Below are 13,137 nucleotides of genomic sequence, written 5' to 3'. Positions count from 1 at the left end.
ACTGACATTTAACCATAGACAAAATGTCCAGACAAACGTTTTGTTTGTCTGATACAAGCAAAACTTGACGCAAAAAAGCATGCAAAGCTTATCATAATTTTAGCAAATCTGAGTCGCGTCACTGCTAGGAATCTGCAACAAAAGCGAATAGACTAGGGGTATTCAGAGAAGATTTTTGGAATATTTGGACCAAAACCTGCAAAAATTGCTCAAAAATATATCGTTTCAATAAAATGGATAAAAATCTTCCCTTGGCACCTGCATATCATATTTCAAAGAAATTGGATTAGCGGTTTCAGAGAAGATTCTTTTTACCAAACACAGGAAAGAACTACTGAAACAAAAATATACAATTTCGCCAGAATTTGGTCATCCATAGGACGCTGTATACAAAATTTCAAAGCAAATAGTTTTAGAGACAATTTTTTTAAACAAATAACGGGAACTATTAGCCCAAAAGTGCAAATATTAAGATTCACTACAATTTGGTCATCCCTGGAAAGCTGCATAAGAAATTTCAAAGCAATTGAGGTCTAGCGGTTTCAGAGAAGTAGATTTTTTGACCAAAAGTGGAAAAAATTGCCTCAAAAATACAAATATGCAAATATACAAATATGCAAACTTCACCACAATTTGTACAAACCTAGCTAAGGCCGCGTCAAGGAACCTGTATATCAGAAAAGCAGTTTCAGAGAAGAATTCAATTGTTGACGGACGGCAGACGGGCGACGAATGATAGACAACGGCGGACTATCAGCCTATCTGATAAACTCCGCGTCGCTGACAGTGGAGTAAAAAGATTGTTAGTTTTCGAAAATATCTTTCGACGTAACAATTCAGAGACAAACTGACTACTTACGTTCAGGTGTTTGTGTCCACCAATAAGGCCAGCTTGTTGGTTCAACAGTTGATTCTTCTTCTGTTTAATAAATACAAACAAGATGTGTTAAGAGCAGTTTTAAAATTACGTGTAATTCAGTGTACAAAGTACTATTGAATGGTCACAAAGTTTTAAAAGCATATGTTTATACGTACTGATGCGAGAAAAACATTTTGAGGTAAAGTTCAAGTCCCTTACCTGAAAGAGTAAATCTTAAATTACAGTCGGAAACAAGTAAATATTTGTCCTATATTATTAAATGTTATGGCAGTACTTAAATAAAAATTATTAATGTCTTTTGATTGTTTAATGAGCCCTGTAGAATGGTAAAGAAGAGGGCATAACTCTCGCATTGAGCTCTTATGGACTTATATAGGTCATTGCGAGAAGACGAGTGGATTATGTTCTAATTTGTCATAGATATTACATTTGAGATATCTTAAACTGACCAGTGAACCTGTGACTCAAAATGGACGCTACTGTGCTTGAAGAGAGGATCGGCAGAACGAGAAGTCAATGTGACAAATACACGAGAGATCATTATCACATTCACAATTACTGAGGATTACCTTCTATTTCTGACATGTAGTTTGACAACCACAATTGAACTTAGACAAACAAGAACGAAAATTGTGAACAAAACTGTGATATGCAGGCAATCATATTAACTTTCAAATGACTGGAGTATGCTTTGAATATTCTGGATACCTATGCTATCATCAACGTTCTTGTCGGTTGACACAGTTCAAGTACTAAGCTTAGGTCGGCCACAACATTTTGCAGCTTTGTATTTCAACCTATATAGTAATCTGACTTAAATATTGATCAAATATCCTTCTGTTGTAAGGTGAGTCTAGCATCGAAATATGTCATTTTGTTTATAATGACCAACCTCGATACGGGTAACAACAAAGCGAGAAAAATGGTACTTTTCGACACTAAGTTTTTAGACCTTTAGTTCAATAACCACTGATTACGGAACGTCCCATTCGTTATATAGGCTCTGCCCGGGACACACCGAAAGAATGGAGGCTACATTAGAGTGTCGTACTCACGTAAATACGTGTCATGCAAGGCAACTCGGAATCCATAATCTTGAACGGATTCATCTGACACGAATCTTATCCAGACGCTGTTTCCGGTAGAAAAGAAGTTTGGAGGCATTGGTGAGCCAGAATGCATATCAATCACCACATTTTGACCCGGTATCTCCCCATTGCCAGCAGAAATAAAGTCACAGCATGACTGAGTTCGAAAAGATTTCCAATCAACGTATATATGCCTCCATGAATAAGGCGCATATACAATCCACTCACACCTGGCATTATTTGGATAAAAGTCGGGATATTCTGGCGAGGTAATGAGCAGATTACCGCCGCTAGGAATGTTTTCGATCGATCCGCATAAGTAAACCGACGCTGGAGGAAGAAAACAACAGATAACGCCAAATCAGTCGCCAGTTTCAACTGTATGGCAGGAAATGCGGACATCGAAATTTCTAGTTCCGTAATGTGAGTGGTTATTGAACGCCATCAAAATTAACCCTGAGAGGTCAACTACAGGGTAGCTAGATATATTCAAGGATTAATATTGGAGTGATGCGCCAGGAGTTTTAAAAAAAGGCTCATTGTCGTCAGAATTTACGAGTGACTTAAGACTGACTGTGTTCGCAACAAGTATTATGAAAACTTATTTTACTTAATGTATTCGATTTTCTGAACTGGTGACAAAGCGATACAAAATCTATCTATTTTTCTAGCTATTTATCTCTCTTCATATCTATCTGTCCGTCTGTCTATATGACTGTATATATATATATATATATATATATATATATATATATATATATATATATATATATATATATATATATATATATATCCCTTACATTAGTCGAGTAACACGTATTTAAGCGTGCAGACAGGTAAACAGGTCGAATCTCTTTTTCTGCATATCTCTCATGAAAATACTAAGCTTGATTATACCATTTCTGATGATATGTTTTGAGGATTTTCGCCAAATTTGTTTTCGTGGCTGCAGTGCGCCTAAAGGCAGTAAAGGTAGTGTTCCGAAAAACCATACGTCTTTTTCGATTCTCTCAGAATTGCTTTTGCCAACATCCAGAAGACGCTTCTCTCTACAGACATTCATTGTATCTATGCTTTGCAAGATTTACTTTCCTCTCCTCCTTGTTCCCCTTCAAAACAGAACAAAATCAATTGCAGGTCGTCAGTGATTTAGCGTTTAAAACATTAAGGTGTGGAAGCCCTTAGGTATAGTCCGACTTCAAAATAGTGCTTTTGGTTTTCTGTAGTTTCCGTGTGATTCATACGTATCATTTGTCATATCACCGAAATGACAGGCTGTTTGCTTCAGGCGCTTAAACAACTGAAACTATTGTTCGTTGGCTTCGGCTCTCAACAGCAGTCTAAGAAGGGTGTTGTCACGTAATGTTTCTGAATTTTATGCTTGAAACCAACACCATTCCTGGCTGGCTCTCCTGCGCACAATGCCAGGCAGCGTTAAGTACTGTAATAGCCTTAATACGGCATTAAGGACTTTAGGAACATTACGTCCGACTGCAGAAGTCTTTAAGGCAATAGCTTGAATTAAGACATGAGGCCTTGAAACAGAATACACTGAACTCGAACTCGAACTTGAGTGATAGCTTGCTTATCCATCAGCCGTGTTTAACTGCCGTCATCAAACAACTCAGTACTCTATTCAGAAATATACGAAGTCCATAAGAAAATTTTAAACGTTTTCTCAAACTTTCGACATATTGTTTCATAGTTATTTATTAAGAAAAGAGTGAGTGTTTGTTAGAGTTTATCGAGTTTTATCGCCAAATGTGCTTTTCTACAGATCGACGAGTGACACTGTAACTAGGCAGTCAATCTCAGCAGCACACGTAATGTTTTGTAATTGCTGTTTTTAACTTGCATTTTGTTAATTGTCCCTGAGATATGTGTGCGAAAATATACTTTGAATTTAGCGTGCTGTTGACATTTGAATGTTGCAGACATTATCTTTCTATTTCATTTACATCAACACTGCACCTGTTATCCCTTATCGATAACTCTCTGAAATGTAATTCAGTAATATAATAATCGTAAACTATAAACAATTTACAGCATGCAATGTTATCGTCTACTGGGTAATAATCAGCCTGAGTGTCAATCCGAAAGATTACAATCACATACATCGGCCTTACTTCAAACAAAGAATCCGAACTGTACCATATGGCAGCCATTTCAACGAGATAAGAGTACACCGGTATCTGATCGCACAGCGCAAGTAATGACGGCAACCTTGTAATAATCACCCTCAACTCACTTTGAATGATTTTTTGTTTCCTCTCATGACTGTGATATAAATCCATCGTCTTGAATAATCATATGTTAGCAACTTTCTTATCAACTAGACGATCACAATGAAAATGTCTTCGTTGCAATAACTTATGCCTATATACACATCTATCTTAGAGGTACATGTGATGATGTATAGTAGTGATAAAGATATATCTTACCCGTCGATGCTTCATCAGTGGCTGAAATGAGAAAAACAGATAATTTTAATTTAAAGTCTTCAGAAGAATTGAATCCTAGTCTCATGAAATACCCTCTCTCGTAATGGAACACAGATGACAGTGATGGGCATATATAGCAAAAATGATCACCAGTTTAATTGAAGTATAAATAAAGTGATAGGCCACATTTGATGTTCACAATACATTGACGAAGGAAAAGGTTAGATTATTATCAGCATACGTGTAATTCGTGAGAACTGATATCTACGACCTTCCCAAAAGTGATCAAGCGATAATAATCACGATTGGTATCAGTGTTACAAATGAACAAATGTACACTAGTACACCAGGAATGAAACCTAGCAAATGTTTTGGGTTGTTTTTTGTTGTTGTTTTTTTTTGGGGGGGGGGGTTCCGTGCGATGGAAGCAGTCAGAAACTTAATTTTGTCATACTTTGTATCATATCGTACTCAGGTCTGAACTTCTGTTTACTCAATGAAGCTTGTCCTGTCACGAACACTTTGGGCGTTTGTGAGTCAGGTGGCTCAACAATTGAGAACAGCGGATAGCAGTCACTTAGGTATTTATATTCTTTTATTTATTAACCTTTATTCAAACTCGCTAGCTCCGTCGATGTAATACCGCTTTTCATGAAGGTCATAGATACGAAACGAATGCAGAAATAATAAGAATACTAATTAAAAGACAGAAGGAGGAGACAACAGAACTAGTCTAAGATCAAACTAGCAGAAAATGAACAGAATAAAGAAAGTTGTTACGAGATATCTTAAAATCGTTAATGATTCAGAATCCCTATCTACATCTTGAACAGATAAAGTGTTTTGATAATTTTTCGGATGAACGCAGTGGTCAAAAAGGGGATGTAGGAAATCTAATGGAACAAATTACATAAATAATCAGGGATTAAGATGAGTTGCTTTGTTCATATGAGTCTGGCCGTTGAGGAGACGGCGTTTCAAATTAACTTGTAACCAATGAAGCTGTGTATACATCTCAGTAGTGAAAAAGGTGTAACAGTGTCAAGAAAAGGTCTCATTGCACGTTTATGTTTTGTTAGGTCAACAATATTACGTGCTCAGGTATGTTAATGCATGGGCATAGGCTTGCATACATGTAAAATCAGTTTGAACATACTTTATAACAGACCTGGTCAGAAATTGTGAAAATTGCCAAAAATATGTTTCGCATTTGATTAAGCTGAAATTTATCATAATATATTACCCAAGTCAGGTCACATGACCATAATCTGTTATTTTCCCGCCAAAATTGTATATTGCAAATAACTGAATATTCCAACCGTTAAACATTAAAATATTTAAAATATTATGACCAATTAATGTAAAATGGGATTGCAACTTGTGTTAGAACTAGTGGCAGATGCAAAATTTTTGAATTTTGAATATTATTTCTTCACAAAAAACAACAAATACAATATTTTTGACGTTTTACATGAATATTTTGAATATCAGAAAGAAGTATAGATAGAGTTTCAAGAGTGCCATGTTTTTTGAAAGAATATGATAAATGTCGTTTCCGAAAGTGCAAAGAAAATCAAGAAAATTTAACGGTTTACGGTTGGAATATTAAAATTAATAAAGACGTAAATTTTGGCGGGAAAATATCAGATTTGGTCACGTGACTCAACTCGTCAAGATTAAGGCAGACATTTTTTTTAAGAATTTAATAATTCCAATAATTAGGCAAATATCAATCAAATCTGGTGGTTTTTAAAGATAATTGATCATTTTCCTACTTTTGGGCTTGATGGGTACAAACACCCATGCATTAACTTACTTGAGTGTGCTTTCGTTTACGCGAACTACCCTGAATTCACACGATGAATGAAAGCTTTTATTAAGAATTAAAGAGGAACTACATAAATTGTAGATCAAATACAAAATCATTTTGCGCACCAAGGGCCGGTTATAAAGATTCCATAGTATCTGTTCGTGAGAAAATACTAGAGCGTTTCATTTGCTATCTGCAACTTATATTAGTGAAAGTAGAAAATTAAATTTCTCCCGTAGAGCTACACACGGAATAGCGGCCATTTTGAATTTCAAATATCGGTAAATTTTGTGGTCATATCTGCTTCTCTACTTCAAAGTTTGCGTTTTAAAACGTACTTCCGCACTGCAGGTGTGACTTTCAAAGACAGGTAGACTTAAAATCTAGCGGAAGCTTACAGGAATCACTGCGAACAGTTGTATCCGTTTTTCAAAGTCATGTGCAGAGCAACATAGCTCATGGTCATCAGCAAATTTGAAGGACAAATAGTGCCCCGATAGAATTGTCTTTCATTAGTCAACATTGCCTGTGTCTATGTTTTGTTGTTTCAGTGATCGCACGGAATGACGGAGATAGACCGGAAGAAGAAAACCTTTCTATTGTTTTCGAAAATGCACTTTCACAGTAAACAACGTTTAACCCGATAGGCCAGGGCCATGGTAGGGACGACCAACGCTAGAACGCGTTATCTGACTAAATATTAAGAAACTTTACATGAAGGTCATTAAGAATTATCTTCTCACCAGTTACACTCTACTCAATGACTGACTGACAACATTTACTCACTGTAATAGCTTGTCCATTCAATATTGTATGATGGACACACCAAATCATCGCCGGATGACCATTCACTGATGTCTTGTGGTAAATCAGTACCTCCACTCGCTATGGTGTCTCCTGTGACGACCGTTTCTGAAATGAATGTTCGTGATGAAACATTATCATATAATAAGGACGGGTGAAAAAACAAAATAAGTGAGTCGTATATATTATATAAATTTTTGAGATGTTTCAAACCATACGTATATACCGTTACCTTTGAAATGCTGTGCAAAGATAATTTACTGTGTCGAAATACCTGGATTGCTGCAAGAACCACATCGCAAACTAATATCATCGATAGCAATATTTCCCGTGACGCCGTCTCCAACATGGCCTTCAAGTATAATCTGAAACAGACAAAATTGTTTACTGTTATTTTAAGTTAGTTTTCATCTACATACGCTTGTCCAAGCTTTTAGGATAAAATCGCTTGGTTGACGAAGTCGAGTGCTTGTGTTATAAATCATTTTAACCGACTTGACAGGGAGGGTCGGCACCAATAAACAGTGTCGGTATCTCTCCGATAGGCTGTCTTTCCGTTCTCCTTCAAATTTACTGTACAACATTTTAGTGATCATTTTGGTTATTTATGGTAGTGACTAGTTGCATAAAAACAGTAATCTAAATCTTTACAGAGTAGGCACTTTGAGTGACAAACGTCCTAAAGTTGATCAAATTATTGTTAAAATTTGTGTTAAAAAGTTCTCTTAAAACTGAATGTTCAAAAATATCGACTCCAGTGTTGCATGAGAACACACTGCAAAAAAATTCAAAGGAATATTTCAAGCACTTAAGTAAGGATAGGTAACGCTAAAGAGAATTTGAGCTCTGATGAAATTTATATTTAAGTTCATTTTCAGCAGCAATATTACAACGCTAGGTATCCGACCTTAAATTACAACTTGTGTCTTGTCTACAGACATTTAACAAAATCTCGTATTTTATCAATGTTTACAAGTTAGAAATGTAGCGGGAACAAAATTACACCTTTTAATTAATTAAAATGTGTCTAATCGGTTTGGCTTGAGTATTTTAGATGTCGGATATTTGTTGTATGCCGTAAGGCTTATTCTGCATACCTGAAATCGTGACTGTAATTGAATCTGGATTTCTGCGCTCAACCAGGAATTACCCTGGTCAATTTCTTTCGTCCACACACTGTGCATCGTTGTTCCATCGCCCGGTTTCACGTACACGTCAAGTTCGCCCTCGCCACTACCGTGCATACTGTGGTAGAACTCGAGGCATATCATCTCATCGCCTGGAGAAACTTGTGGCATGACCAGGCGAGCTATGTTAGAGTGAACTTGTGTTGATTGTATTTCTATGAGCGCATAGTGACCTGAAAACGACAATGCATTATATACTTGCCGTCAGATATCTGTGCAAATTGACGAGTATCACGTGAAGCCGAACATGTTAAATACCGGGAATAATGAAATCATAGTTAGATTAAAGACATTTCTCGTCACCATACTTATTCATGCAGTCGTTCATGATTTTCTTCTTCGATAGCAATACAAAATCCGCCAATTTACAAGTACCGTTGACATGATTAAGAAGTAATCATAATTAAAAAGTCAAGTTCAGTATAGAAATTGTAATACTGCAAATGGCCTGGATGGAAACCTGCAAACTGTCCAGCAACATACTAGTTCTGAAACTTGGTGCAAAATAGACATCTTATGCCTTTATGAGCGTCACCGTCACATGGTTGAAAGGACAAACGTTTGCCAGTAGAGCCTTTACTATATCAAACAAAATAATTTCAAGTCCGAGTTACACTGGCACTGCCCTTAAGGCAAAATGGAAACAAAGATGTGCGTGTTATTTTTGAAACTACTTTCGATTTTTCTTTCAGTATGTGTAATTTTGTCGCTCAAATTTGTTATAAATTCGCTGTACTATAAATTTATAATAGCTAAGTTGCTCGTTCATCGTTTTCCTCTTCGGTCAATGGGCACCTATCTGATTGATTGGAGAGAATTAACACTGTAGGTTGTGCCGTGGTATTTGAAACTCATGCAGGCTTCACTCACCTTCCTTTGACATCAGCGTGTGATCTAAATGTGGTGCAGTTGAGCCTGTCTGTCTTGTCCAATCAACATCGTCATTTTGATCCTGGTACAGGCCGCAAAGGTCGTGCTCAAAGTCACATTTAAAGAGGCTTTCTAGGATGGGAGAATGTGGTTGCTTTTAGTACGACAACGGTTAGATGCTAAGGAAACAATCACAGATGAAAAATAAGCAAACTTTTTGACACCTTTAGCTGAGGCAGCCAGCCATCCGATAAAAAATTGAAAACAGTGATATTTGGCGGGTAATTATCCTATACTATTACATAATGTATGAAGCTTCCTCAACGTCCTCCCCAACCGCAAAAAGCTCCCCGATGTCTTGTCTCCACCACATAAATTTGTTCTCCCAATCAACAAACTTCCCTAAACAACCGAATACTAATCTGTTATACTTCTAGTCAACTGGGCTGTTTTTTCAAGTTGGAACTGCAGAGGAATGAAATCTCACCGCCTGCTTGTGGTAAAATCATTGCCGGTCCGCCTTTTACCGGCTCGTTGTCAATCCCTGACGAATGCATAGCCTATATGCAACTGTCCAAGCAAAACATTGGTATCAAAAGTTGTTTATGTTTGAATAGTTTTCGAGCACATAAATGTGTTTTCTTTACTGCTTTCTGTTCAACGGTCAGATTTTAGATAAAAACTACAGTAACTGTAAATTATTGCCTCAGCCGACGACGGTAACGCTAAAAGTGGGGGTCGTCCCGTCTGCGGCTGCGTGACTTTCTTGTTAATAAACATTGCCTCTTCCAAGAAATGGTGTTGTCACGGACACGAAGCCCTTCTATCGTATCAAAATCGAATTTCGATATTTTGAATCTTGAATGTTGCATATTATAAATATCAAAGTCGGAAGAAAGCAGCCAACATGACTGAAGCAGGTTCTTCCATATGCACTGAACAGCTGTGAAGATGTATACAATGACCTTGTAAGCGATTTTGAAAACAAAACCATCCTAATATCAATCCCTTTAAGGAAGGCACCAGAAAACCCTGTTCTGGACCTATATGTTTATACTCATCCATTGGCAAAAAGTCAAAGTCGTGTTGAAAGTTACGGAAGCGTATTCTTAGGAAGTCATTAGGGAAAATGCAGATAAGAAATTGTTTCCTTACATTTAAAATGCAAAAACCTGTTGAACTTCGCCGAGCTAGACCTGACCAGATTCAGAAACATACGATACTGTGAACTGAATAGTTGTTTTTTGAAACCATATGCAATCAACTAACTAAAACATATGTCCGTAGTTTACCGTAGGAACCCAGACAGCTGGCATGGATGCATTCACTGACCAGGCTATGACACTAAAAGCGCATGAAGTTATCATCACTATTCAGAATTCGAAGAGATAAGATACCTGAAAAACTATCTATTTACTGACCAATATTTAGTGACACTCAAAAAGTTATCGCAAAAGTCAAAAAGTCAGGTTCTCTAAATACGAAAATTATCACTACGATTAGTAGGACGTATTCGGCTTTTACAACTCAAAGCTTTTCCCCATAAAATGAATTGATTAAAGACGTAATTGAAATAATGATGTAAATAATGAATAATTGTCAATTTACGAAATCTCCTGAAACTACTGAATAAATGATGCGTACAGCAATTTGCAAACTGAGTTTCCAGTGTATGGTTGATAAACTTCCGGTACTTACCATCGGTTAGAGCCGTACTTAGAAATACAGACGTTAAAAGTATTACAGACTGAACTCGGAGCAGCATTTTTGCAGTATTCAGACGACCATAGCATTATTAGAGAATGAGAGAATCGGAGCTAGGATGCTGTTTTTACATCCTGATAGCTATCTCTCGGCGATAATTGCATCAACGTTTGTTCAAAACAATAAATTTTCTCATACTGACAATATATCCGGTTGCTTGTCACACCTTGCTCCTGTTGCCTTCGTTCAGTTGCAGTCCAATCCCTTTGGAACTCTCATCGATTGTGCAATTATTCACTTATTGGTCGACGTGAACAAAATAATGTTTCGAAATCAACAAAAAACGGCAAAATGGAGTAGGTTGTCATTGAGCTGATCATTATGTTTTGCTTCACAGATACCACCCTGTAGTAAAATAGCAGTAGTCCATTAAATCTTATTTCAGCGTTTATACTTTACATTTACTGTAGATTGCAAGGAGTAACCATATGTTTACAGTCGCCTATTAAGGTAACGCGCCTCGGGGACAGATATTCGGACTCTCAAACTTTTACAATTATTTTCTGATATACCACATGTTCGGGTTCATGTTAGGGTTCATATTAGGGTTCATTTTAAAGCTCTTGGTGAAAGAAGGCTTGTCACCGTCTTAGTTTTTCTTAAATCGAAAATTTTATTTTCCTTCATAGAGTTAACACAGGGATGGCGGCCATTTTGAATTTCAAATATCGCGAAATCTTGGGTGATTTGTTTCTCTAGTGCCAAAATTTGCACGGTGACTCCCGATTTTTATTATTTATTTTGAAAGAGAATAGTTGCAGGATTCCCTGAGGAAAGTTTGAGCAAAAGCTTAAGTCTTTCAATTTCGAGGCGCATGCTACCTAAAATCTATCCCCGCAAATACCAATGACTCAGTAAGTGTTAAAGGTCATTTAAGGACCACAGCCTCAATATCACAATAAGCCCAAGTAACCATGTGAATGCCATCTTAGGCTTGTCGTATCAAGGGTTACTCATTACAGATAAGCAAGCAACAGAAAGACAGAGACAAGACAGGGGAAATAACAGTACAAAGAGCAAAGTGGTATCCAGAGTCAGCTTTTCATATATGCTGAAAAGGTTTGTTTTTTCGTTTGACAATAAAACATTGCGTAACAAAAAGAGAGGTTGATCATAGCCGTTGAGTATAAGTAATGGGATAGGTATATACTTTATCTGCAACAAAGACTAAATTAAAATTGTGACGACTTCAACCTTTCCTTCGAAGTTCAATAGAACGGAGAAATTTAATTCGTGTTATCAGTAACTTCAACTTTCAATTGTCGACATCAGAACCTGTAGCTCATTAAATAATGTCACTGCATATGTTACTGTGATTTATGGAGATGTTTCATCCGGAATATTGCGGAAGTGGGAACGAAGATCATGTTTGGACCCCCGCCCCCGTAGTAATGTACAGTCCATGGGTAATTAGAAATGAAGATGGATTCTTATAGTTATATTGTTAGGTTGATTGTTTCTCTTAGTTTTTTAATGAATAAACTAACCATTAAGCTGGACCAGGTGTTGCTTTGTGTAAGTTGCCGGTCAAAATGCTCGTGTGCTGTAGTCAGTGTAGTACACGTCCAGCCACACCAGCGGTAAGACCTCTCAAGGATAAGGGGGGGAGGGGTTAAGTTAGCGGAAGAGTGACTCACTGGAATTTACACTGACCTCATGGTTACGAACTTATTTACAGACACACAACACTTTTCCTTGCAATGGCTCGGCTTATTCAAACTGTTACTTTTTTCTTAAATTTTGTGATCTTCAAGGTATACCAGTCAAAGTTTGAATTATAGTTCATGGCTTACGGAGGCCATGGCACAGAACTATAGCAGATAAGGCCCAAATTTGTATTTTATTGCCCAAAATGCATTTAGTCAAGCCATTCAATATAGAACTGTCTAAAAAGCGATTATGAAGGAAATCAAATAGTTTATGAAGGAGATCAAATTGTCATTGTTCAACTTAGAAGTCGGGACGGTGACTTAGTCAAGAAAACAAACAACCAAATAATTGCAATAGAGGTCTGAGACATTTGTTACTTCACGCAGGTGTTTATCGATGCAATGGCATTAAAGTGTAATTATAACAACGCCAAATTGAGATAAATATCAGGATGATAAATTCAATCCAATCCTTATTGTCTGACTGTACGTTGGAAAGAGTAAGAATGTTAGTCCCAATATAATAATTTTTGACGCCAGTATAAATCATTACGACTGTTGTCTATTGTGATTATCAAACTGTTATCAGGTACACTGTTCAAATTCGTCCGGCAAATTACTCCATCTTTTATCACATAAATTCC

At 36.9% G+C, this 13,137-nt stretch overlaps 1 protein-coding gene across 3 annotated transcripts in view; it reads right to left on the bottom strand.

The window, feature by feature from the left end:
• Positions 1–10,884, bottom strand: part of LOC139121858 (scavenger receptor cysteine-rich domain-containing protein DMBT1-like) — a 32,102-nt gene extending 21,218 nt beyond the window's left edge. For 2 of the 3 annotated variants that reach the window (XM_070687087.1, XM_070687088.1), the window contains exons 1-8: positions 10,779–10,861; positions 9,081–9,212; positions 8,121–8,383; positions 7,298–7,388; positions 7,006–7,131; positions 4,410–4,430; positions 1,936–2,298; positions 860–919 (exon numbers count right to left, since the gene is read on the bottom strand). In XM_070687087.1, the coding sequence (XP_070543188.1) occupies positions 860–919; positions 1,936–2,298; positions 4,410–4,430; positions 7,006–7,131; positions 7,298–7,388; positions 8,121–8,383; positions 9,081–9,212; positions 10,779–10,845 (1,123 nt within the window). In that variant the 5' untranslated portion in view covers positions 10,846–10,861. Of the gene's footprint in view, positions 1–859; positions 920–1,935; positions 2,299–4,409; positions 4,431–7,005; positions 7,132–7,297; positions 7,389–8,120; positions 8,384–9,080; positions 9,213–10,778 lie in introns of all 3 variants that reach the window. The other variant, XM_070687090.1, reaches the window with a different exon arrangement.
• Between the last annotated feature and the right edge of the window lie 2,253 nt (positions 10,885–13,137).

Source organism: Ptychodera flava, chromosome 21 (genome assembly GCF_041260155.1).
Source record: "Ptychodera flava strain L36383 chromosome 21, AS_Pfla_20210202, whole genome shotgun sequence".
NCBI lineage: Eukaryota > Metazoa > Hemichordata > Enteropneusta > Ptychoderidae > Ptychodera > Ptychodera flava.
Note: the sequence above shows the minus strand (reverse complement) of the source record. Positions and strands in the feature narration are given on the sequence as shown.